We start from the raw sequence: 23,536 nt of genomic DNA, 5'->3' as shown, positions 1-23,536 counted from the left end.
ATCATTAAATGATGTAAGAAAAAACAGCAATGATGAGTTGCACAACATATTTGTGTAATTATTATGCAAAGCTAACATTATATTTATAAATAATTGCCACGTAAAAGTGAAATTTTATCAGGGTTGAAGCTATAAACCACTGGCTTCCTAAACGACAACAAGAGTATTTTTAAATCTGTTGGGTTCTGTTATCTGAGGAGGTTTCGCTTTGAATAATACTGTGAATAAATGTGTTTTGTAGAGTCCGTGTTGAACCTTTTGTTTAAAAAACTGGAGGAAATGTATGACGCCAAATACCAAAGATATTGAAACTTGACATTTATGTTTTTTTCCCCCTGATATTTTATGGTATTTATCATTCAGCAAATATTTTTATATATAATTTATTTGAAAACAAAAATCAAACTTATTATTGAATAATGCACAAAGCTTCATTTGAATGCTCTCTTAACACATTCAAAACATATTGAGCACAAATTATACAATAATTGTCAAAATAAAATGATTTTGACTGAACAAATTTCAATTTTGATAAATATTTTGAGCCAACAAATATGAATACAATCAATTTCCAATCGCATTTATTACATTAACCCTCCTGTTTGATCAGATATGAGGAATGCCTCTGACAGCAGTGACCTTAACAGTAACCTTTGAACAGAATATCTAAGCCAGCTCTATTTTCTTTGCCTTAATCTTATTGATATTATCTATCTAACCTGGAAAAGTTAGGGATGCTAATGTTAAACTATTAGACTTTATATACATTTTTTCATTAATATTGTACTTGTTAAATTTGACTTCATCCCCTTCTCAGATATGATTACAAACAATGTAATGTAATATTTTCAGTCTTTAATAAATACAATTAACAAGCTTTGTGATTTCTGATTTTTTTGATTCCAATTTTTAAAAATTCAGACTCATAATTTAACAAAGAGTAGAGCTGAATAAAAAACCCTCAACTAGTATTATTTGTTTGTTCCATTTGTGACTAAATCTCCTCTTCATCAATCAAGAATTGCTTTATGACCACTGATAGGTCGACTACAACCAATCAACCAATGGCATTGTTATGAAGGAGCCTCTTAACAAGTGGAATGAGAAGCAGCAAATTAACATTTTGACTTGATAGTTGATGTAGAAAAAGGAAATATGGGCAAGTGTGAAGAAATAACCGAGTCGCTAGATGAATGGATCAGAACGTCTTTAGTAGGGTGTTTCCATCTGCAGTGACTTCAGCAACTACCCAAAGAAAAGTTGTTTTTTTTAGTTACTCTAGACCAGAAGAAGGTATTGCTGACACTGTTAGAAATGTGCAGTATTTTGGGCTGCCATTCAGGGCGCCTGCGGCCCAATTTGCTGCTGAAAGCGCCAACAATGAGGATCAAGCCAAGCTAATTGTAAATGTAGCCGTCGAGACACTAAAAGGCTACATAAAAAGAACTTGAAAATGACATGGACATTCCTCATCTTCAAGTGACCCAAAATGACAATGAGTTTGGCTCATGCTGGAGATTCGCATGTCTCCAGCTGAGATTCCAGAAGAGCCAATGAGTTAAAATCAACCCAAGTTTAATTAATGTACAAAATATGCAAATTGTTGCACTTATCTGTCTTTTCATATCTTATGAAATGTTGAATCTGACATGTCTGTAAAAACACAGAAACACTTTTAAGAACAAAAAGAATTTTATAATATTTGCAAGTTACTTATTCACACATATTCAGAGACATGTTCTATAAGAACCAACATGGTCAATTTATAGAAAGTTTTTACAGTTTATATAATTGTATAAATATAATGTACAGTGTGAGGCTCTTCTCCGACGTGAATCTTTATCCCTCCCTGCTGGACCAGTCCAGGTAAGAGCCGGTGTAATTACGTGCTCTGAAAATGAGAAGAGAAACATTGACGGTAAGAGGAGACGTCTTCAGTAACGACTTGAGGAACTTCAATACTGTCAACAAAACTTATTAACGTACGTCACATATCCGAGTTCTCTGGCTTTGCTGATGGCCTCTGCTGACCGCTTCCCTGACCGGCAGTAAAACACCAGCTCAGGCGCATCCACTGCAGGTTTGGGAATCCCGTATGTGGCCTGGAAATCATCTGGGCTCATTTTGAAAGCGGTTTCGACAGTGCCAACTGATCAAAACAGAGGAGAAAGAAACAACACGAGTTCACTCACACAAGCCACTGGAAAGACCATCGAGAGGAAAAGACGCGGATATTTAATAAAATTATAATAAATTGGTTCTTACGGGCAATGTGAGTGGACCTGGGGATGCGTCCTTTGTTCACCTCGTCTGTCTCACGGACATCAATCAGAATCAGATCTTTGCTTTTGGCCAAGAGATCCTTCAGTTCCTCGTATGTGACTAAAAAAAACGTTTAAAGAAAGACCCAGAGAAATATGCATGAATTAATTTTTTAGGTTCTATAATTGTACTTAATTTTTAAGTAGTGTTTGCAAATATTCTGAGCTAAAATTTGTTCAAACTGGAGACAAATGTTGAAAACTTTGGCAAAGATTAAAAGCCTGGCGATCCATGGTTTAAAAAAAATCCTGTCATCATACTTCAAGTACGATTTTTTTGTTTCTAAATTGTTAATTTCACAATGTGCATGTAACAAAATGCAAAAAGCACGGGTGAGCAGATATGTTAGTTTGTGCAAAGCTCTGAATAGTTGAAGAGTAATGTTTTAAATGTAACTGTGAAGCTAACAGCTTGATCCTATCTATTCTGCTGCATCATGGTGAAATATGCATAAAGATTTAGTCATAAATCATTATCTCCACATTCATCTGTCTTTGTAACATTTGACATACTAACATTTGCAAATCATCAAAGTATATTAAACTGAAACAAAAATACATTTTACTTTGCATTCTAATTCATTTGTGAAAAAAATATTAAAATATTTTTAAATGAATGCTGTAGGATGTCCCAGTTTAATTTTTAACATGAGATACTTACTGCACCAGCAGAGGAAAACACTCACCTGGGTTTGTCATGTTGGTGTGTGTGAGCGAAGCTGTAGAGATGAATCAGGAATCTCTGCTTAATTCTCCTCTTCCACGTCGCTGCTTTTATGCAGCTTGGTGGCAAATAATTGGCTCTGGCTCAGGTAAGTGGGCCGGGTCTGACCCTGAAGACTCAGGTGAAGAGCCAATAATTATGTAAGAGCATCACTGCAGAGGAGGACTTTCAATTACAACCCGGCCTCTAAATCATTAGGTTCTCTATCAACGGTCAAAGAAATTATCTAATAAAAGATTACATAACATCTAACATTTTAGATGTCGACAGAGAATATTTAATGGAAGAAAATAAAAAATTAAAAACTGACATGATAATTTATTACAAATATGTTCACATTTAAAGACTCACAGAAGCAATTTCTTTGTTCAATAACCAGTAAAGAAAAACTATATCACAGCTCTGTCTGGACCCTGATGTTCTCAAGTTCTTATTAAGTTCTTATTATTTCATCAGTGCATTTAAATCCCTGCCTCCTTCAGTTTGTGACAAAGTTTTCTATGTTTTTGTTCATTCAGAAATCAAACATTTAAAAATGTAAAACAAACTGTATGTTTTTTTATGGGTATGTATTTTTTAATTATCCCTTAATATATATGGGAGAAGTGAAATTAAAGTATTAGTTTATGTAATAGTAAATATTATGATGTAATTATTTTCAACAATTATTGTCTACAAAAGTAAACAAAAAAACCCCAAAGTGGAAGTCTGGAACTACAGGCATATTCAGATGAGTCCCATCATTGATACTTTCTCTGCTGAATTACTTTCAGGTCAACAGTTTGTGCAGGTACACTGATATTTTTTTCTACTTTATTTCAACCTAAAATAATCTCAACTGCAGATAATGTTTTGCATACATTTATTAAAGCAGCCACCATCACAGAAAAGTCTAAACCAAACTTTCTTGCGATTAGTTAGATCTCTATCTTAAATTTCAACATACTGTAAAGCAGTAAACCAAGGCACATTCACGTGTACTGTAGTGTAAAATATATACCTTTAATAGAGTACTAGAAACACTAAATATTCAATGTACAAACATGTCTTTTTAGCAAAAAAAATAAAAAAATAAATTTCTGGCCAGAATAATAAAAAAACGGTCAGATTTCAGCTGTGACGGCCTCATTACTCGCAGCTTGATCTTCGACCTGTTGGAACAATATTGTGACGCAAAATGAAGCTAAACGCAGATTTAAACCCGATTGTGGCAGAAATCAAACAAAACTCACCTGAGCAGAGTAGCACCCGACTTTAGAGAGCCGTTTCCAAGACGACATCCTCCACAGGGACTCTCTGAGGGAGGCTGATAACTCATGAGTGTCATGAACCTGACAAACACATAGATATGTATGTTTTCAGCCTTTTATTTTAAAGTAATGTCATGTATTAAAGTAAGAAAATGACAGCACCTTCATGTGTTTCAAACAGGCACTTCTGAAGTCCATGTTGCTGCTGCTTCTCACGATGCTGATGGTGGAGCTGACGATCACCTCAGCAGCCGACTGCAGCTTCTCCCGTTTCTTACAACACATATTTATTTCATACAACTTGAGAATATATTGATTTTTTAAATTAGAAAACACAAAAATACATGTTAGATTTTGTCACTTTAAAAGCAAAATCTTCAATGTACTTTATTGGGCTTTTAAGTGACTAACCAAGAAAAAGATGATTAAACTGATCCACAAGCTTTTAGTCTACATGCAACACACAGAGCACATAACATCCACAGTGAAAGGAGATGGTGGCTGCATCATGCTGTGGGGATATTTTTCTTTCAAACTCAGAGTAGGAAGAAAACTGAGTTTTTCAGAGTTTTATAGGGGTAAATATAAGGCAATTCTGGAAAACAAAACTGTTAGAGATGTAAAAGAAAAACTAGAGCAGAGGTTTCCCTTAATAAAGAACTCAAACATGGCACAACTTGAGGATTAAAACTCAGAGATGTGTTGCCTCTTTTTAAAGTTGAAAAAGCAAGAAAATTTAGTCTGTAGAAATGCAAAGAAGCTAAAGACAAACCCCAGAAGCTTTGCAACTGGACCTATGACAAAAGATACTTCTGTATGCCACACTACTTTATTTGACTTTTATTTGTAAATAAGTAAATAAATAAAAACTGTGGATCTTTTTACTTCCACATCCCGTTTATGTATGTTTGGAGGTAATCTGTGACATAAAATACACCGAAGCTTATGAGGTTGACACCAGAAAAGACTTAGTCAAATGATTTCCCCCCGTAAGCACAATAGTCTTACATAAAGTTGCGAACTGAATACAGAAAAATGTCTTTCTTGCCTTTTTTCTTTCTTTTAAAGCCTTCGTTGTGTTGAAAAGTTCAGCCTGAATAGCTGATGTGACGGCCTGCCTGTTGTTGCTCAGAATGTCCTCTAGATGGCGCTCTAACAACAATTCACAATCTGTGGGGAAAACAAAACTGGTGAATGTTTTCATCTCAGGGTTTCATGTTCACATCTGCTGCAATGATGGTGGTAATAAATTCTCACCCATTTTATCTGCGAGGTCAGAGGTGAAGGGGTCACTATATTGTAGGAAGAGCAGGACTAGGAGACTCTGCTGAACTGGGAGGTGACTGGGTTCCTGCACTGGATCGTCCCAGTTTCCCTGCTCCACAGTGAACACAACACCATCACTGTGCGCAGGATCATCAGGGGACGCTGGAACATTTAAAAAGCAATATAGAAATGAATGTTTACAAAAAATAACTAACAGTATTGTTCTGGTTTTATGGCCTCAGTATGTATTTTATAGAGAGAAGAGCTGCATCTTTTGGTCCTACATCATTTAGAAAAAAAAGAATAGCAACAAAAACATAAAAGTAGGAGTAATCAGCTTATTTTATTGCACAATAACAACTTTAGAAATGAGTTACATGTGAGGCTGCTTAGCTGATGGAGACAGAGCTGTCACAATGCGTGAAAGGAGTCGATTATCGGCCCATCTTGGTAAATAAGCTGCAGTTTGAGACTGATAGGAAATGACAACTAGCGAAACAGCGACAACCTCACAAACCTCATTATAATGATGTACAGATATATGCTGTTGTGTAATTTCTAACTCCCCCACTGTCTACAGTGATGTTATTAAAACCGTCTTTTCTGCTCGGAGGAAATTATGTCTGAACTGTGCAAAAATACACAATAACATTTGCTAAAATGAACTTAAAGACATTGAGTTTATTTACTCCTGTTCATTTGTTATTTTACGTCACTGATCAGTCAGTTGATGCCACTTCATAAGTAGTGCAGCAGCGCCATCAAGTTGTCTCATTAAGACCATACAGTAAGATGAATCAGATTTTAAAAACACTAAAATGGATTCAGCAAATATAACTTCTGTCTTTCACCACATTCAGACCCTGGTGTTCAAATGAAATAATGTACCTTCATGTAGATCAAATATTTTAGATGTGCAGGAGGAATCAGAAAGATTCAGCCAGTCATAAAAATGTTGTGTGGCATTTCTTTAAGCAGCAACTTCAGCCACAATCCATCTCTGAAACTCCCACAAACTCTAGCATGCACTTCACTTCACAAATGTCTCAGTTTTGGCTCAATTTTTAGCAAGGCATTTCAAAGTGCTTTACATCATTAACACAAAGTCACTAGTTTTTTTTTTATAAGCTAATACTCTAGAAAAGGTCTGTTCCTAAAAGTTTTTCTCATTACAGAACGTTTCCATTGAATTCTGTGTTTCCATCTCCTGTAAGTCATTGTCATAAAAAATGGACAAAGATAGAAAATATGTTACTGAGTGTGTAAATCTACATGATTTTTCTTTTTTGAATCAAATTTCTGAATAAAATTACATTTAAATGAACAAAATTTATGGCAAATTTTCAAAATGAAACATTGACAAAATAAAACAATTTAGCCTGGTTTAAACATCAAAGGTTTTTCCTACAGTCAGCATCAACTGTAGGAAAAGCCCACACAAATTTACTGTTACTTATTAGATAATAATGAACATTTCCTCTGAAATGTGTCAATTTTTTTTAAATCCTAATTTAGATAAATATGACCGTAAGATGAGAGGAAGTTTGCACATCAAAATGAATGAGCCAGATGGGGGACAGCATGACTTCAACGAGTCATAGTTTCCACATTTATTGTTTAATATGAGACTATATATTTTTATTACCGGATGCAGCAAATGAAACCAACACAAAGAAGATGCCTTATAAAGCTTTCAACATTATTTATTATGTCACGCTAACCTGAACGAATGACTCCCAAAGACAGAAAACATTGTTAAACATCAGCAACTTGGTATTTTTATTGTGATGTTGAAGTTGCAGTAAAATAGTTTAGAGAAATTAATCCCAGCTTTTATGGAAACAGCAGTTTTAACGAGACTACAAAAAAGTTATCACAGTTACAAAGATGTTGACACGCACCTTTACATTCCAAAAAGCATTTAATGAAAATAAACAGCATTTACATTTATCTAATAGTATTTCAAACATTTTAAGTCAGTGGAGTGGATTTGAAAACATTGTTTATTCTCTTGGCTGCTGATTTTTGTTTGTTTTCTCTCATTTGATTTCAATTATCTGCTTCTGGGATCAATTAGAGCTTTTTCTTATTCTCTCACAGCTAAATATGTGTTTTTATTTGCAAGTCCCTGAAGACAAAAACAAATCTGTGCTTTGTTTTTGAAAGTCTTTACTAGATGGGATTCAGTGTTCAACCTTCCAAAACTCAATTTCCAGATTTTTTATTGGAAAACTAGCCCTTCAAGGTAAAGACCCACAATGCATCTGGGCAGTGAGTACATGCTGTTCTCCCAGCAGTGGTGGTTGTTTACCTTTGAAGGAGCAGCAGTGCATTCTGTCCAGTCCCAGATGCTGGTAGTCCAAAGCAACAGGAAGGGTTTGGAAGAAACCAGACGGAGCTGAAACGGGGATGTTGCTGGGGCTGAAAACCAGAACCTGAAAACATGGCGAGTCAAGGATGATTCATTCAAATCAGACGTCTAAATCCCCTTCGGAAACAAAGGAAAACACCCAGTCTACCACACACCATACATACGTTGCGTGTCTAAACATAGGCCTGCACAACGAAGCGCAGACTGTTCCTTTATCGCTGTAGGCAGAATGAATATCGAAGAACTGGAAGGGCTACAAGAAACATTAGTAATACATTTGCCAACATGTGTTTCAAGCTTTTTACAAGGTAAACAGACAGTAAGGTGGAGAAGACTTTCAGATACAATTAGTTTCAATACCAGCAAAACGACGACCTGAGGCAACTTTTAGTGAAACCTTGTGGTTGAGATGAAATAATACATTTTTGTTTATTTCTATTCCTTAGAAAGCCAAACACTTTATAACGAAGCAGATGTTGCTCTTCTCCTGGTCACTTCAACTCTGATGACATTATTTAAGACGCTGAAAGAAAACTTTCCACATCTACAAATGTTGAATTTGTAGCCAGATCTTTCCACACAATGTCAGGGTAAAAATGTATTAGCAATTACCTTATAAAGGCAATTACTGTCAATTTGGGACATACAGTCAATTCCAACAATGTCTTAAATAAATAATTTAACTCTTCAGGCCTCAGCTGACTTTAAAAGTTGTTGGAATCTTTATAGTTAACTCAATAACAAAAATCTACAACAGAACTACTGATAAAAGAATCAAGTTCCAGCCTCCATATGATGAAAATCCTGCTGTGGCTGCAAGCCTTAAAGAAACTGAGGCAACATTGAACAACTACTAAATATTGAGAGTGGAATCTGTTGTGTGACATGTGAAGTTAGAGTCTGGTAAAGAAAGCAATTTTGTTTCTTTTTAAATATAAATATGCTTTTGCACTAGTGGCCTTTATTCACTGGTAGCTGATTGGAATAAGGGAAGGGGGAGAAGAGGAAGGCATGCAGTAAATGGCTTTGGGCCGAGAATCAAACCAGGGACATCTGCTCTTCCTCTGAACCATGTAGCACACAGTTCATTTTTAATTGTGCCCTAACCTATAAACTAATTTATAGAGCAGGAAACAAAGCATCTTATCACAATTCAAGCCCCTAAATACTGAGAAAAAACTCAGACGAAAGGCCAAATCTCATAACTAAATTTTCAGTTACTGATCCACAGCAATGTGATTTTCTACAAACATCCAGCTGGTCATTATGTTACTTCAGCTCCTATCAGCTGTGTGGCATTTTTTGCTCACTTCCTGCCATTAAAGAAGGATCTGCAATGAGTGATTGTGGTGACCCTGCAGATGAAGAAGACTTATGTACTTATGAATAAATCTGCAAGCCAAGTGATTTTGGCAGACGTTTTACCTCCAAGGTGAGATAAAGTACATTCTCTCATTCTTCAGTGACACAATTCAGGGGTTGTTGAGATTAACTTTGCTCTGAGGTTGACAGCTAAACATCAGAAGCCAGATGTATTTTTGCTGCTATTTAAGGTGAACCATTTTTAGTTTTTATTAAAACTGTAGTCAATGCAGACCATTTCTCACAGTATTCAACATAATATTGATGATTATTGATTACATTAAATAAAAAACAAATATGAACAATGCTGAGCCTCATTTTGATGAGACAATCACAGAAAAACCTACTGTGTTTAGTCAAATGTTTCAACAAATCTGCTGTAACACAGACTGCTACAGGAGCCTGCCACCATCAGGTAAATTCCCTGAAGGGAATCGCTGAAGAGACAGCAATTCCTGTTACTGGTTGCCATTAAATAGACTAAATTCCCAGTAAGAAGTATTTGTTCTATACATCATTAGGACATTCGAAAGTGGTGACAAACGCACATCTAATTTAGGTTGCTTGTTGTTTTGTGTATACCATATGGAAAAGTCGAGCTACAGATGTGACTACTTCCTGTCCAACTGACTTCATGACACTGAAAACCCATTAAAGCTGTGACTGGACAGCTTTAGCACACAGGGACAAGCAGAGGTCTAACACAATCTTGTGATCCCTTGTGTCCATATTTGGTAGAACACGTCGTCTAAAATAACTCATCTTTATGGTTCACCGTCATATTTGGATAAGATGATGTAACTATAAGCACAGCTGATTAATAGGGAAGCTGGATGGCAACGATTTCCCCGACTCGTGATCCTGCACCAGAACAGTTGAAGCCGTTGTCGTGTGACTGAATACAAAGAGGTTTCTTGATGCACCGGTTCAGATACTCATCTTTACAAAGAAATCAAAACAGAATACGATTAAACCAGACAAAAGGATATTTGCATGCGAGATAGCTCCGTAGGCAAATTGGGGTACTGCAGCACACAGGGGCTCAGCAGCGTAACGATCTGGACACTGAGCTCTCCGAACAGGCCTTGGTCCATGGCTTTGGGTGGGATGGCGAGAGGAAACCGTTCTCCGACAACAGGATGTCCTTTCTGACACCACGATCCTCTCTGATCCCACCATGGTCTTAAAAGGAGAGAAAATCCCTGTTTGTACGCAACTGTGACCTCACTGTGCCTGCATGAGCAGCAGGACTTTCAAACATTTTAACAGAAATTCAAAAAAAGTGTAATTAAACTGAAATAAACTAGTATTACTGACTGTGCAGAACAAGTGACATCCAAGATCAGAGGTGGTCGGACTGAAAGAGCAACTTTACTTGTGAGGAAAGCGCTGTTGGGACATAACAAAATCAGGAGTTAAACATTATATATCTTAACAACTTTAAGATCATACATCAAGATAATTATTTAATACAAAATGAATGAATAAAAAAAGATACAATTAGAAATGTATTTTTTTGTGCTTTTTATTATAATTGCAATAAACGTGAAGCGTAATTACATTTTATTTGGATTACATTAATTTGTGTTTCTGAATATTATTTGGATTTGTTCATCTTGTGCCTTAGCATATTTGTTGTAATTTGGTGCAGTATAAATAAAACTATCTGAACTGAGCTGAATATGTATTTTCATAAAGACTCAGGCTCTGAAACAGAGATCTACTACAGTCTGTGATGTTGTCTTACCTAAAGTCATGTTGTGATTTCTGTCCATAGATTTTAAATTTTAGTTGGATTCTTATCTGGATAAATACAAAAAATATATATATTTATATTTTTTCCCTTCACCATGATATTATTTAAAAGTGAGGGAGGAGTTTCATACACCAGCATTGGTCAAACCGAACGTCTGAAGAAACGCTTTAACGTGAGCCTGCCATTTAGACGAGTAATATCCTGGATTTTTCATCTGGAAGAACAACATCACATTTTTAAAGAATTAAATAAACAAGAAAAATAAATACATGTCCTGATGACAACAAACTTACTTCAGAAGTTAATATTTTTAAGTAAATTGGTACTTTAATGAATGGAATTACCTGAAAATTCAGCAGGAACTTCAGTGAGCCGAACAGATCTGTGAAGGCGCTCAGCTCCTCGGGATCAGGCTCAGGACAAGGCCACACATCGGGAAGCAGGACCTTTTTCAGAGCTGTTCACATCAATGCAAAACAGATATAGTAAATATAATCTGTGACTCAGTGTGTTTCTTGTTGTGTTTACATACCAGCTTGAAGGGTGTGCATTTCAATTCCAAAACACCAGGAACCAGCAGTTGCAACTGGAGAATAAAATGACAATTAGAATGAGTTTTTGTCTAACTGTGTAACACAGTTAATGTTGAAAATGGAGGAACTGTATAAAAAAATTAAAATAAAATAAAATAAGACCAAATACAAGTTTCTCCACATTGTCTGTTACTGCTCCAGACTCCAATCTCAAAGATTTCCTGGATCTTTGAGTAAATGTGATTAAAGTGATTAAGTGATCCTGGTTATTCTTTATTGGATTATTACAGAAACACAATGAGGTCGGCTCATGACATAAAGACAATATTATTTAGAAACTTAAATCAGCTTTACTTTAAAATCTAAATTAACACTTAATTAGTCTGTATTAATTTGTACCTTGTCGATGATACATTTATTTTAAGAAATAGGGGGTACCTAGAACATATAGTTTCAAAGATGACACACAGTCTGAAAAACTTTCAGACTGTTTTTTCCAATCACTTTTCTTCATGTCTGTATCATTATTAAATTATCTTATTAATTATTTTACAAACTAAAGTATAGAGTTAGGGGAAAAAATATTTAGGGGGAAATTTGTATTGAAATGTAAATAAATGAAAGTATTTTATAGAACCCAGTTGGAACAACAGTTCTGCAATTGTGGGAATTTATGAATAATGGATGTAAATGTGTAAAAAGTTATTTCTTTCTTTAATAATTAAGATTTTTTTTGTTTTCATCAATTTGACAAAAAAAGATTAATTAAAGTATGGAAACCTTAACCTCCCTATCTAGGAAACTAATCAAAAGTATCAAAATGCTGAAAAATAAATAAAATAATTCAATATTCAGACCATTTTTACCCCATACTTTATATAATCGATTATAAAATGCCAGGGTTATACCCTTGTTGTTCTTAACTTAGAGAAACTTAAAGTAATAGTTAAAATAATTAGCTTCTATTCCAAAGTTTTGATGGATATTTAAACCAGACAAATTAGCACCATGTATCAAAATGATCAGAAAATGCAGCTATCTTACCAGTGCAGTTTAACCTGTGATGGGACGAGCCTTTTTCGGTCCATAGAAGCACTAAAAGGGCTCCAGTATTCTTTAAACTGGACTGTTTCCTCTGTTTTCCCATCAACTGGATTAGCCTCAACACCTGGACAGATTGACAAGCTAACGTCATGCTAACATTAGCATTAGCGTCGATAATAAACCATTTATTCGTGTTAAAAAAACTTTTAGAAAAAAAATCCAATTAGCGCATACCCAGTTTAAGCTATAATGAATTTATTCAAGTACTTACCTGCCGTATTTCTCTTAACATTTTAAATTCAGAAGTTCAATTTTAAGCAATTGGCTCAGCTCTCAAGAACTGCGCAGGCGCGAAGCATCACCTGTCTTCAATGAGCAGAAATCAAGGAAAGCGAAGCTGAGGGCGGAAGATGGAAGAGAAGACAGAGGGAGAAGCTTAATCATATCTATGGGACATTTTTCTTAGTTTTAAAGAATTCTGGGGTCAGGGGGCCCGGTTAAGACTATCCTGTCCCGGTACCAGGCAAAGCAGTCAGTCAGCCTGGCTGTGGATGTAATTCAGCCTGTAGAAGCAGGAACTAGTCTAACATGCAGGGAACTGGTTCAGTGGAGTTGTCCAACATTGAAGTAGACCATATGAATACATTTGAATGGTGAGGTCAAAGACCAGGCCTAAATCCAGCTGAGAATTTCTGGAGAGATTTGGGTAGCCATACACCTTCCTTTATGCTTCATAATTATGTGATGCTTGTGTTGATCTATCACACAAAACCTCAAGAAAATACATCAAAGTTTGTGGTTGTAACATCACAAAACATGAAGCTGCTCTAATTCCTCAAAGTCAGTATTTATGGGCAATATGTTTATGACTAATATGACCCTCTTTGCCCACTTCATAGTTCCAGACATAATAATAGTAACAATAATAGATTTTATTCACAAAGGACTTTTCAAAACACTCAAAGATGCTGTACAGTTAGAAAGATTAAAAACAACAAAAATAGCATCAACAAGCAATCAGAGAAATATTCAAATTAATTTTATAAAGGTGGGATTTGAGAAGGGATTTCAAAGTGAGGAGGTCAGAACAGTCCTGGATCGGTTGTGGGGGTGCGATTCAAAGGATGAGGTGGCAACGGAAAGTGTTCTGTCAGCCCCAGGTTTGAAGCCCAGGGTGCAGAGGAGGGACAGGAGTTTGAGTTGAAGAAGATGTTTTTGAAAGTCTTTACTAGATGGGATTCAATGGGACGTAAAAAAGAGATGGCTGGACAGAGTCTTGCATTGTTTTTCAGTGGAAAAATGCAGTTCTCGTTATTTCGTTGATATGGGTCTCAAAGGAGAGGGTGGAGTCAAAATAAACTTCAAGATTGTGGTGATGAAGAGAAGGTGGAAGTGTCTGAACAAGGATAATGCCATAGTTCATAGTCATAGCATGGTTTAAGAAAGTTTTGCTCCACCCAGGTTTTTATTTTAGTGAGACAGTGGGTGAGGGTGGAGTGCCTTGCAGAGCTGACACATTTGGAAATTTCAGCAAAGCTGTGGTAATTGAGGCCTTGTTGGCAGATGGTGTTACCAAGAGGTAAAAGGTGTGGCGGGTAAACACAAGAGGACCAAACATAGAGCCTTGAATATAGCAAAAAATAAAACAAAAAGCTTAATATGGTATTTAATACTCTAGTCAGCCTATTGGGACATCATGCAAAAATAAAACTTTAATTAAACCACTGCAAAAGTCTCACACAGACACTTTAAAGAGTAAACATAATTGATTTTATTATAATTTCTTATCTACTATGAATTCAAGCCTTAAAGTTTTAGTGATTCATTGTATGATACTTAACAACATCAACCTATCCTTTTTCGTTGTGCAGTTTACATAAACATAGCGCACAGTGTGAGGCTCCTTCTTAAAATAAATCACTTCCTTTGTCTTCTTGACCATTCGCTGTAGGCTCCAGCATAATTACGTGTACTGACAAAAAAAAAAGCAAAAAAAGCACATAATTAGGAATTGCCATAATTATAAAAAACAAACACATGATTTTAATCACATCTCTTACTATTAGTCAAAAAATATTTTATAGTAAGAACCTTAAACTGGGGAATATGGTAAAATGCCTGCCTTTGTCTGGAGCTTGATCAAGTCTGAGGACTCCAAAGCACTTTAGACAACAATCAGTTATCTACCCATTCATACAATGAAGGTGGTAATCTGCACTGCAGCCAACTCATCTTTCAGGACACAGTGACTGCGACAGAGGGAAAAGGATTCGACCTGGCAACCCACTGGCAACAGTGCAAACCCTTCCATTATAAACTATTGTCACCCCTAATACAAAACTATTTCTGAATTTCTACTTCCTTCTATAAAGAAACTAACAGCAATGTTGAATATGATCTACTATTATTCGATTTTATGCAAAAAAGTGATCAAAATGCTGTTTTTATTCCATATATGATGGGATAGGTACATTTACTATGAAAAGTTAGCATTATTTAATGGCAACATATTCTAATATTGTTTGATACAACCAAGTTCCTTATTTTTAATTAACAGGTGTTTACTGTTAAATAACAAAATCAAAATACCCTTAACTAAATAGAGTCAAGAAACATTCTGAGAAACAGAAAAGACAACAAAAATAACCCATTCACTTAGTATATCCTCTTTGCCGTGCATTTCCTGCTGCCATCTCCCCTCTCCTGCCTGACTGGCAGTAAAACACCATTTGAGGAACATTCAGTGGTGGCTTCACTATGCCATACTTGGCTTTAAAGTCTTCTGGGTTCATGCTAAGAGCAGTGTCTAGTGTGTGAACTGTTGAGATAAAAGGCAGATCAGACAACAGCCTATTAGCCAGGTTCTGCAGTATGAAGACGAGCAACAGATGCAAAATATACAGAACCTGAAAAATAGAATATCCTCACTCACCACGGCACATTGCATGTAAAACAGCACACCTTGTAATACTTCTGCTTTTAGTATACATCATTATCCTTTTTTTACAGTCCATGGAGAATAAATTGTTATAAATTAGTTCTTACTGGGAATGTGAATGGCACCAGGGATAATTCCTCCAGCCACCTCACCATCGGAGCGGACATCGATCAGAACCAGTTCCTTGTTGCTTTCTATAAGAGCTTTCAGTTCGTCGTATTTGACTAGAAAAAAAACATCCAAAATATTTCAAGGCTTTGAGAAAACTGCATCTACCATTTTTTAAAGCACAAGATCAAGTGATTAATTAGGTAAAACACAAAACTGTATTTTCTGTGCAAGCACCATCTGTTTGTGCGATGAGTTACAGAACATGCCATCTGATCCGAGCTCCGGCCCATTTAGTTGCTTTCGGCTGTACATAAAGGCTACCTTATGGCTGACCTCAAATGAAGGCGTCAGGTATCAACCGCTCATCAGTGGGAGGTAATGTTCACAGACATGCTAGGGATTATTTAAATATACATTAAAATAAAAATGCAGAGCTCATGTTACCTGAGCTGCTGAAAGCTATGAATGATTAATGTGACGATGACAAAAAGCCTCAATCTAGAAATCTGTAAGAAAATAAAAATGAATAAAGCCAGCATGCATGGTGCATTCTGCTTATCGCACAACTTGTTTCTGGGATTTGGTATCATTATCTATGAGGTCTAGATGCCCTCATAGATAATGCAACATGTTAGGGCGTTACAAATATTTTAACTGGTTTGTGATGCTCTGGCAAAAAACCGTAATGCAACTCCCAATGGATCCAGGAGGCTTTATATTGTACGTTATCTAAAATGCTGAGTCATCCAAAAAAGATGAGAGAAGTATTATATGGGCATTTCCTTTATGTAACATTTACATCAATTAGGACAAGTACTAAAAGTTTTGACAACCAGCTTTTAAAACTGACAACTTCTTTTATGGAGGTATATCCATAACAAATTTTCAGTATTATTGTATGTTTTTACATTAAAAAGTAAGATGAATATGCATGTTATCTGTTACAGTAAATGAAATATACTTACTTGAGTTTGCCATCTTGGTGAAGGTGTGAAGATGAGCTGTTAAGCCTTTCTATAAGGTGATACCTTCTTTCTCATTTTGCTTACTGAGACGTTATTGGTTCGTATACAAAAAGTGGGTGGGACTTAGCAAAAGGTTGTGGAAGCAAGCCAATAAATTAAGCTGTAAGCTGTATATGCATAACCTAACATATATTTTAGGTTATATGCCTAACAGATTAAACATGTAATCTACTTGCCTAACAGATTAAACATGTAATCTACTTGCCTAACAGATTAAACATGTAATCTACTTGTATGTTATACATATATGTTGTTAAACTGTTATCAGAGGTTTTTGTCCAGTTAACACCCCTTTCTAAATAAACATAAAACTTGCAATAGTGGGTATGTGAAGGTGTATTACGGTGTGCAGCATAAGGCTGATAAATTGTGCAAATTGAACAGATGAGGATTATACCTTATAGCATAAGTGCAGTCTGCTACAGACTACAACTGGACTTCTCATCTTTGTGTTCTCTGATTTTATGCATAAATGGAAAGGAAAATTCGACAAACTAAACATATCACATAAATAGAAGTCCAAACTACAATTTTGAAAGCAGAACATATGGAAAGCCAGAAGTGCCAAAGTTCAATAATCTAAAAAGTATCACAATTGATATGCATGTTTGTGAAAGTAACAAATCTGAAGGTACATCCATCAAATTAATCTATCTTTCTCTTAGACAAATGAAAAAAAAAAATACATTATTGAAATCTTTAGTAATTGTACATCTAAAATTTTTTACACGGTTGATGATGCCCTACAACTTATTCTCTCTTCAGACCACAGGGGACCCAATCCCTAAAATATCAAGCAGTTGTATTTCCTGAAACTCCTTGTCTTTAACCACCAACAGAGAGTAATGTGACCTGCTGCATAGTTTCAGACATTAATATAAAGAAAAAGAAAAAAAATCAAGCTTTTTAGACTGTACATTTATTTACATGCATTTATGACTTTATTTATACACCAGGCAGAATTGGAACAGTTTTTTTTTATTAAACCACTCCAGTAATCTCACAAAAACAGTTTTAAGAATAAAAAACATTTTATTTCATGTTAATTTATTGTGCGCTTTAACTTCAGACTACAGTTTCTGAGTCAACAACATCAAAATATTTGCAAAACTTGTATGAATATAATGCACAATATGAGGCTTCTCCTTAAAAAGATAATTTCCTTTCTTTTCTTGACCATTCACTGTAGGCTCCAGCATAATTACGTGCACTGAATAGGACAAAGAAAGCACAGAATCAGGAGTTGCCATAATTACATAAAAACAATGCAATATTTATTTGATCACAGTCTGTATGGTGAAAGTCAAAAAGTATTTTAAAACAGTAAGGACAGTGAAATAACACTAAAGTGCTTTACACAACAATCAGTCATTCACCCACTGATGGTGGTGAGCTACATTGTAGCCACTGCTGGCCTGTGGCAGACTGACAGAAACAAGGCTGCCATTCAATCTGTGCCACCTGACCGTCTGTCCACCACCACCAGGGAAGCTAAGTGAAGGGACATGATGACTGGCGGAAGTGGGAATTTGAGCTGGCAACCCACTGGTTACAGGACAAACCCCTTTCCTTTGACCACAAATAGAAGTGACAGACATTCTGATAAACAAAAACACAACAAAAGTAGTTCATTTACTTAGTATATCCTTTGTTGACCGCCTTTCCTGTTGCCATCATTGATCGCCCGCCTGACTGGCAGTAAAACACCATTTGAGGAACATTCAGTGGTGGCTTCACTATGCCATACTTGGCTTTAAAGTCTTCTGGGTTCATGCTAAGAGCAGTGTCTAGTGTGTGAACTGTTGAGATAAAAGGCAGATCAGACAACAGCCTATTAGCCAGGTTCTGCAGTATGAAGACGAGCAACAGATGCAAAATATACAGAACCTGAAAAATAGAATATCTATCCTCACTCAACATGGCACATTGCATGTAAAACAGCACACCTTGTAATACTTCTGCTTTTAGTATACATCATTATCCTTTTTCTACAGTCCATGGAGAGTAAATTGTTATAAATTAGTTCTTACTGGGAATGTGAATGGCACCAGGGATAATTCCTCCAGCCACCTCACCATCGGAGCGGACATCGATCAGAACCAGTTCCTTGTTGCTTTCTATAAGAGCTTTCAGTTCGTCGTATTTTACTAAAAAAAATTGATGGAGAAAAACCCAAAACATTTCAAAACTTTGAGAAAACGACATCAACCACTTAAAAAAAACTAGTTTAAGTGTTGGACACAAAACTACTCTCTGCGGAAGCACCTACTGTTGATCAATGGATAACAAAATCTGATATGAGCCATTCAGTTGCTCTCGGCTGTACAAAAAGGCTCCCCAATAGTATTGAACATAGCATCATTTTGGACCCGTTTATTTTATTTTCTAAAAAAAAAAAGAATATTCTTTTGTGTGGTATATTTAGGTGATATTTCAATATATTTTTGAATATTCCGTCACATGCAAATAAAGATTATTGTTCTGAAGAGACCAAAGAGAAAGACATTTTCTATTTTTTATTTAAGTTTCCTGATCACGTTTTGATCAGGAAACGACACAGCCACCTAATGTTTTACAAACATCTGCGTTGAGGACCCCGTTTGACTGTCACTAGTTAATATGAATGCGGCTTGTTTTGTTTTTTAAGTGTATTTCCCAGTAGAAAACACACAGACAAATACTGTAGCTATGGCTCATAATCTTTTGGTGGTGTCTGACAGTATAATGTAGAAACTTTTATTATTATAACTTTGGCTTGTCAATTTGGATTTACCACCAACTACAACATTGGCAGTTAACTTTATTTCATTTAGATGAGATTTTATTGCAGTATAACTTATCGTCGATAAGTTATCGACATTACTTGATATTCCTCTATTTTAAACGCCATCGTGTAACTCATTATCCACCAATGCGGTGTTTTCGAAGCGCACTGAACGCTGCTCTGTTGAAACTTGTTTTGAACCATACTTTTCACAAGCAACTTTAAACATATTTGCGTCAAATGGGATTTATAGTAAAGTTGTGAAAACGGTTTTGTCACATAGTAGCATTTTTCAACAGGCGTCAACACAGCCACCTACAATTTAGAAACACCCGCGGTGTGCACAGGTTTCACCAGCTAATTTAGCCACCAGTTGATCTATAACACTGGCTTTACTCGCTCCCACTGGATCCGGTCGGCGCTGTGTTCTACCTTATCTAAAGTGCTGAGTCACTCCATGAAGGATGAGAGCAGCATTTTATGAACATTTAAAGGTTTTGATATTATGAGGAAATATTCTAACAATCTGAAACTGCATTGAAGTCTACACGTTGTTTTAGGTCAGTGTTAAATTGGATATAATATCTGTTACAGTACATGAAATTTTCTTACTTGTGTTTCCCATCCTGGTCAAAGAGCGACGCTGTGAAAATGAGCTTCTTCCTCATTTTGTTTACTGACACATTATTGGCTCCTATACAGAAAGTGGGTGGTACTTTCTATGCTCTGGCACACCTTGAGAAGACTTTCAAAATATTATAGTTCTATTATAGTTCTGTTCTGGATTCATTGGAAAGGCTTGAAAATAAATTAGATCATAAAGGAAAACAACTGTTTATTCATTGTGAAGGGAATTAAAAGCCGCAACAAGTCTGATGGTATTACCTGACAATAAAAATAGAGTAAAACAAACCGTTTAAAGTGTGAAAAGAGAGGAGTTTCTGGAGGGACCCTGAACTTAATCTAAAAATCCAGAGCTTTATCTCATGTCAGCACATAATGACAGTTTTAACAAATATGTAAAAACCATGAAAAGAAAAGATAAAAGTTTAATATCCCATCTTTAAGGGGTTAAAATGAATTACTGAAACACTTTTTAATTTAAAATGTCCTGCATTTTATATACGCATTTTTTAAAATCCAGTCAAAACCCATTTTTAGAGAACTATAATGGTGCATGTGAGTGTGCATCAGGATGTGAAGCAAAATACCCCAGTTTATGCAGAGCTCAATCTTTTAAGTTATGTTAAATGATTATGTACACAAACAAATAAATGAACACTGCAATGCCATTTTCACAGAAATCAAATCACTCATACGCCGACTTTTATAAAAATAATTTTATTAAAACAATTTCAGTCAGCTCTCTAGAAAAAACACAATTAATATGTAAGCTTAACAATAAAATAACAACAAAATATTGTAAAATTAATCGACTAAGGTTAATTCGCCTGCAAACAAACCTGTAAAACTAACAACAAAACAACAAATGTTAGTCATATTTCACTGATTTTTGCATGATTGTGTGCAGATTCTTTGAAGCAGGAGTTCAAACCATGTGTTCGTTATAAGACACACCATTAAAAACTATTAATCTTTTGTTATTAATTAACTTGACTGGATTCAACTGTCCTCATTTCTTTTGTCTGGATCATGATACTCTTTCTGATTTGTAAGTGGGATTTCCCAGTCCACTGACTGAGTCCCGCTGTGCTTTCTGACATATTTTTCTCCTACAGAGGACCACAACTACTATAATAAGAAGCAGAATTAAGACAATTCCTCCTCCTATGACCCCAGCCAGCAGTTTGAGCTCCAAAGATTCAGAGCGTTCGTACCGCTTACAGGAGAAGTCCGAGTTACTGCTGTGTCCTGCTTTGTTTATTGCTTCCACACAAACCTTTGTCCCCACCTCCAAATATCCCAGCGTGCCTCGTCGGGCACCATTTCCAAACTCCAAATCGTTGCCACTTCCCTCTACAATCACCTTGTAGGAGGAAACAACTGACTCAGGAGCGCACCACCACACCTCTATCTTCCCTGCGTTTTCCCCTGTGGAGATTGGCTGCAGGGCTTTTATACGTGGAGCATGAGGACGCCTGTCCTCATCACTCCTCCCAGGGCAGAGACACCCTTCTCTGGCTTGGATCTTTTCACAGGACTCCTGATTTTCCAGGCAGGAATCATAGTTACACTCTGTAGTCCCGACTTCATTGTACAAACGGGGAATTTTAACTGAGGGCACCACTTCAGGAACAATACTGTAGTCATCATAATCAGTGCTGACGTTAACCAAGGTGAAGTCTTTCATAATTCTGATCTTCTTTCGAGTGACGGGTGGGGAAGATGTAGAAGCATGAGCAGAGAGGTGGGAGTGCATTAGAGGTGAGAGGAAGAGGAGAAGTACAGCCAGGTTCCCACAAAGTGATCCCATGTCTCTGGAAAAAGAATGCAAAAATAGACCACTCACATTATTGTGACCAAGGATAACATAAAGTTATCCATGTCATATCAGTACCAGTTTTAACAGATAATGCAACTACTTTGTAAAAATCAAGGTATAAAGAATAGTACCGTAATTTTAAGATTGTCAAGTCACAGCAAAGCAAATTCTGACAGCTGAAAGACCTAAGACTATTGAGCACTTTTCCTATGCAGTAAATGTTTTTGAGCTCTGAAAAACAAGAAGGAAGGAGATATTTCTCTTCTTTCCATTAGAGACACTATTTTGTCCCAGGATTGTGAAGCAGGTGGAACGTTGGGCATGAAGGAAGCAACCTGACGTTGGTGAGCATAAATCACAGGTTATGTTCACCAACAGGTCATCGCTTTCAAACTTTGATCTTTGCCATTTAAAAATTTTAGCTTTTGCATTTTCCCTTCCAAATGCTACAGAATGGAGCTGGCATTTTAATGTTTTGGTTTCTGTTTGTTTCCGACACTGTGGTGAATTACTAGAAGACTAATTAGGTTATGAGAGAACTTTCAAGTTCCTCACTGGGTGATGGTTTGTTAGGCCTCTAAACCTTTGCTTCTAGATAACATTTAATCTGATTAGACACATCTTGACCTTTTTTTTTCTTTTTTGTTCTTCCTTGACCACAGTTTGATCTCAAAATTGAAAACAACAAACAAAAAACAAAAAAAACAGTAGGGGATTAATAGGGGATGGGGGAATTTTCAAGTCCACTTTCTGCTAAGAGATGCCTTTAAATACACCCAGACATCTGCAATGTTCTGGTCTCCATCCTGTAAACACCGTAAGATAAATAAATCTGACTGCTGGAAACTATTGGGGTGACACAGATCAGCCCTTCCATTTGCTCCTGGCAGAAAGCCAGATGAGGTCTGTGGGAGCCCGAAACTTCAAGAGCAAACAAGTAACAGTATTTTATGACTTGGTTAAATCAAAATGAGCTTTAGCAGGCATGATAGTTCTTTGTGTGTCCTTAAAAGCAATTACTTATGGCTGAACCTTTAGAAAAAACAAAACAAAATATGCAACTGCTTTGCAGCTGGTTAAGAGAAGATATTTATAATAAAATGAATGAAAAGTTGTAAAAGTACTCTACCTTTCAATGATGCTTAGTTTGTTTTCTTAAAGTTCTTTGTTCCCGCTGCTCTGGTTCTTTCCATGTGCTCACGAATGTCTGCAGTTCTCACTGTTTTAAGCTGTTTCTCAGACTCTCTCCTCCTCCTCCTCTTCAACACCCCCTCTCTTTCTCCCCTGAGTGGCTGCCTCTCCCTCCCGTCTTTTTATCGTCATACTCTGTTTTTTTTCACAGTGAATTCTCTTTCTCAAGAAGTCCTCCAACAAGGCATTTGTGTTCCTGTCTTTCTTTCTTTGAAGAGAGTTTTTTAAGCTGTCTGGAGAGGGATGTGAGGCGGGGGCCAGTCACCACAAAGATGAATGCAGCTCTGCATGTTAATTGGCTGGGCAGCAGCAGGAGGCATGCTGGTGCTAGTTGAGTGTGTTTGTTTTCTACCGGAGGTGAACATGTCTGCTTTTGATCACATACTTTAAAGATAAAGTTCCTGCATACTCTGCAGGTGATGTCGTGGAGCAGAGCG

At 36.3% G+C, this 23,536-nt stretch overlaps 5 protein-coding genes and 1 long non-coding RNA gene across 6 annotated transcripts; all 6 read right to left on the bottom strand.

Moving 5' to 3' along the window:
* Positions 1-1,558: 1,558 nt before the first annotated feature.
* LOC129362468 (thiosulfate:glutathione sulfurtransferase-like) lies at positions 1,559-3,115 on the bottom strand. Its single transcript, XM_055033992.1, has 4 exons — positions 3,008-3,115; positions 2,266-2,382; positions 1,987-2,149; positions 1,559-1,891 (listed from the first exon to the last, which is right to left on the bottom strand). The coding sequence occupies exons 1-4, from the start codon at positions 3,018-3,020 to the stop codon at positions 1,840-1,842; spliced, it is 345 nt and encodes a 114-aa protein (XP_054889967.1). The 5' UTR covers positions 3,021-3,115; the 3' UTR covers positions 1,559-1,839.
* Positions 3,116-3,925: 810 nt separating this feature from the next.
* Positions 3,926-4,565, bottom strand: LOC129362467 (uncharacterized). The gene is made up of 3 exons (XR_008606233.1): positions 4,458-4,565; positions 4,278-4,376; positions 3,926-4,196 (listed from the first exon to the last, which is right to left on the bottom strand). It is a non-coding gene; the product is annotated as an uncharacterized LOC129362467 (long non-coding RNA).
* A 628-nt stretch (positions 4,566-5,193) lies between these two features.
* On the bottom strand, positions 5,194-12,975 carry zgc:195212 (DUF4554 domain-containing protein). Its single transcript, XM_055034438.1, has 12 exons — positions 12,899-12,975; positions 12,628-12,751; positions 11,583-11,636; positions 11,395-11,507; positions 11,181-11,264; positions 11,042-11,097; positions 10,612-10,683; positions 10,269-10,476; positions 7,873-7,996; positions 5,553-5,723; positions 5,344-5,465; positions 5,194-5,214 (listed from the first exon to the last, which is right to left on the bottom strand). Exons 1-12 carry the CDS (start codon positions 12,917-12,919, stop codon positions 5,194-5,196), a joined length of 1,170 nt encoding a protein of 389 aa, XP_054890413.1. The 5' UTR covers positions 12,920-12,975.
* A 1,569-nt stretch (positions 12,976-14,544) lies between these two features.
* Positions 14,545-16,663, bottom strand: LOC129362465 (thiosulfate:glutathione sulfurtransferase-like). The gene is made up of 4 exons (XM_055033991.1): positions 16,642-16,663; positions 15,673-15,789; positions 15,283-15,445; positions 14,545-14,599 (listed from the first exon to the last, which is right to left on the bottom strand). Exons 1-4 carry the CDS (start codon positions 16,652-16,654, stop codon positions 14,545-14,547), a joined length of 348 nt encoding a protein of 115 aa, XP_054889966.1. The 5' UTR covers positions 16,655-16,663.
* A 965-nt stretch (positions 16,664-17,628) lies between these two features.
* Positions 17,629-20,137, bottom strand: LOC129362464 (thiosulfate:glutathione sulfurtransferase-like). The gene is made up of 4 exons (XM_055033990.1): positions 20,078-20,137; positions 18,732-18,848; positions 18,338-18,500; positions 17,629-17,911 (listed from the first exon to the last, which is right to left on the bottom strand). The coding sequence occupies exons 1-4, from the start codon at positions 20,088-20,090 to the stop codon at positions 17,848-17,850; spliced, it is 357 nt and encodes a 118-aa protein (XP_054889965.1). The 5' UTR covers positions 20,091-20,137; the 3' UTR covers positions 17,629-17,847.
* A 178-nt stretch (positions 20,138-20,315) lies between these two features.
* On the bottom strand, positions 20,316-23,279 carry si:ch1073-303k11.2 (LRRN4 C-terminal-like protein). Its single transcript, XM_055033989.1, has 2 exons — positions 23,038-23,279; positions 20,316-21,903 (listed from the first exon to the last, which is right to left on the bottom strand). Exon 2 carries the CDS (start codon positions 21,897-21,899, stop codon positions 21,117-21,119), a length of 783 nt encoding a protein of 260 aa, XP_054889964.1. The 5' UTR covers positions 21,900-21,903; positions 23,038-23,279; the 3' UTR covers positions 20,316-21,116.
* Between the last annotated feature and the right edge of the window lie 257 nt (positions 23,280-23,536).

The sequence above is a fragment of the Poeciliopsis prolifica genome, unplaced genomic scaffold (genome assembly GCF_027474105.1).
Source record: "Poeciliopsis prolifica strain line A6 unplaced genomic scaffold, Auburn_PproV2 SCAFFOLD009, whole genome shotgun sequence".
NCBI lineage: Eukaryota > Metazoa > Chordata > Actinopteri > Cyprinodontiformes > Poeciliidae > Poeciliopsis > Poeciliopsis prolifica.
This window is presented reverse-complemented; position numbering and strand designations above follow the sequence as displayed.

Excerpts from the sequence above, each read along its gene's own strand:
- LOC129362468 (XM_055033992.1), bottom strand. Across the intron at positions 2,150-2,265 it reads CAGGTCCACTCACATTGCCC|TTGGCACTGTCGAAACCGCT; the intron begins GTAAGAACCAAT and ends TGTTTTGATCAG. Across the intron at positions 1,892-1,986 it reads AGAGAACTCGGATATGTGAC|AGCACGTAATTACACCGGCT; the intron begins GTACGTTAATAA and ends TCTCATTTTCAG.
- zgc:195212 (XM_055034438.1), bottom strand. The coding sequence starts at position 12,919 with ATGTTAAGAGAAATACGGCAG. Across the intron at positions 12,752-12,898 it reads TGTTAAGAGAAATACGGCAG|GTGTTGAGGCTAATCCAGTT; the intron begins GTAAGTACTTGA and ends CAATCTGTCCAG. Across the intron at positions 5,466-5,552 it reads TGACCTCGCAGATAAAATGG|ATTGTGAATTGTTGTTAGAG; the intron begins GTGAGAATTTAT and ends TTTTCCCCACAG.
- LOC129362465 (XM_055033991.1), bottom strand. Across the intron at positions 15,446-15,672 it reads TGGTGCCATTCACATTCCCA|TTCACACACTAGACACTGCT; the intron begins GTAAGAACTAAT and ends TTATCTCAACAG. Across the intron at positions 14,600-15,282 it reads CGGCAAAGAGGATATACTAA|TACACGTAATTATGCTGGAG; the intron begins GTGAATGGGTTA and ends TTTTTTTGTCAG.
- LOC129362464 (XM_055033990.1), bottom strand. Across the intron at positions 18,501-18,731 it reads TGGTGCCATTCACATTCCCA|TTCACACACTAGACACTGCT; the intron begins GTAAGAACTAAT and ends TTATCTCAACAG. Across the intron at positions 17,912-18,337 it reads GTCAACAAAGGATATACTAA|TGCACGTAATTATGCTGGAG; the intron begins GTAAATGAACTA and ends TGTCCTATTCAG.
- si:ch1073-303k11.2 (XM_055033989.1), bottom strand. The coding sequence starts at position 21,899 with ATGGGATCACTTTGTGGGAACCTGGCTGTACTTCTCCTCTTCCTCTCA.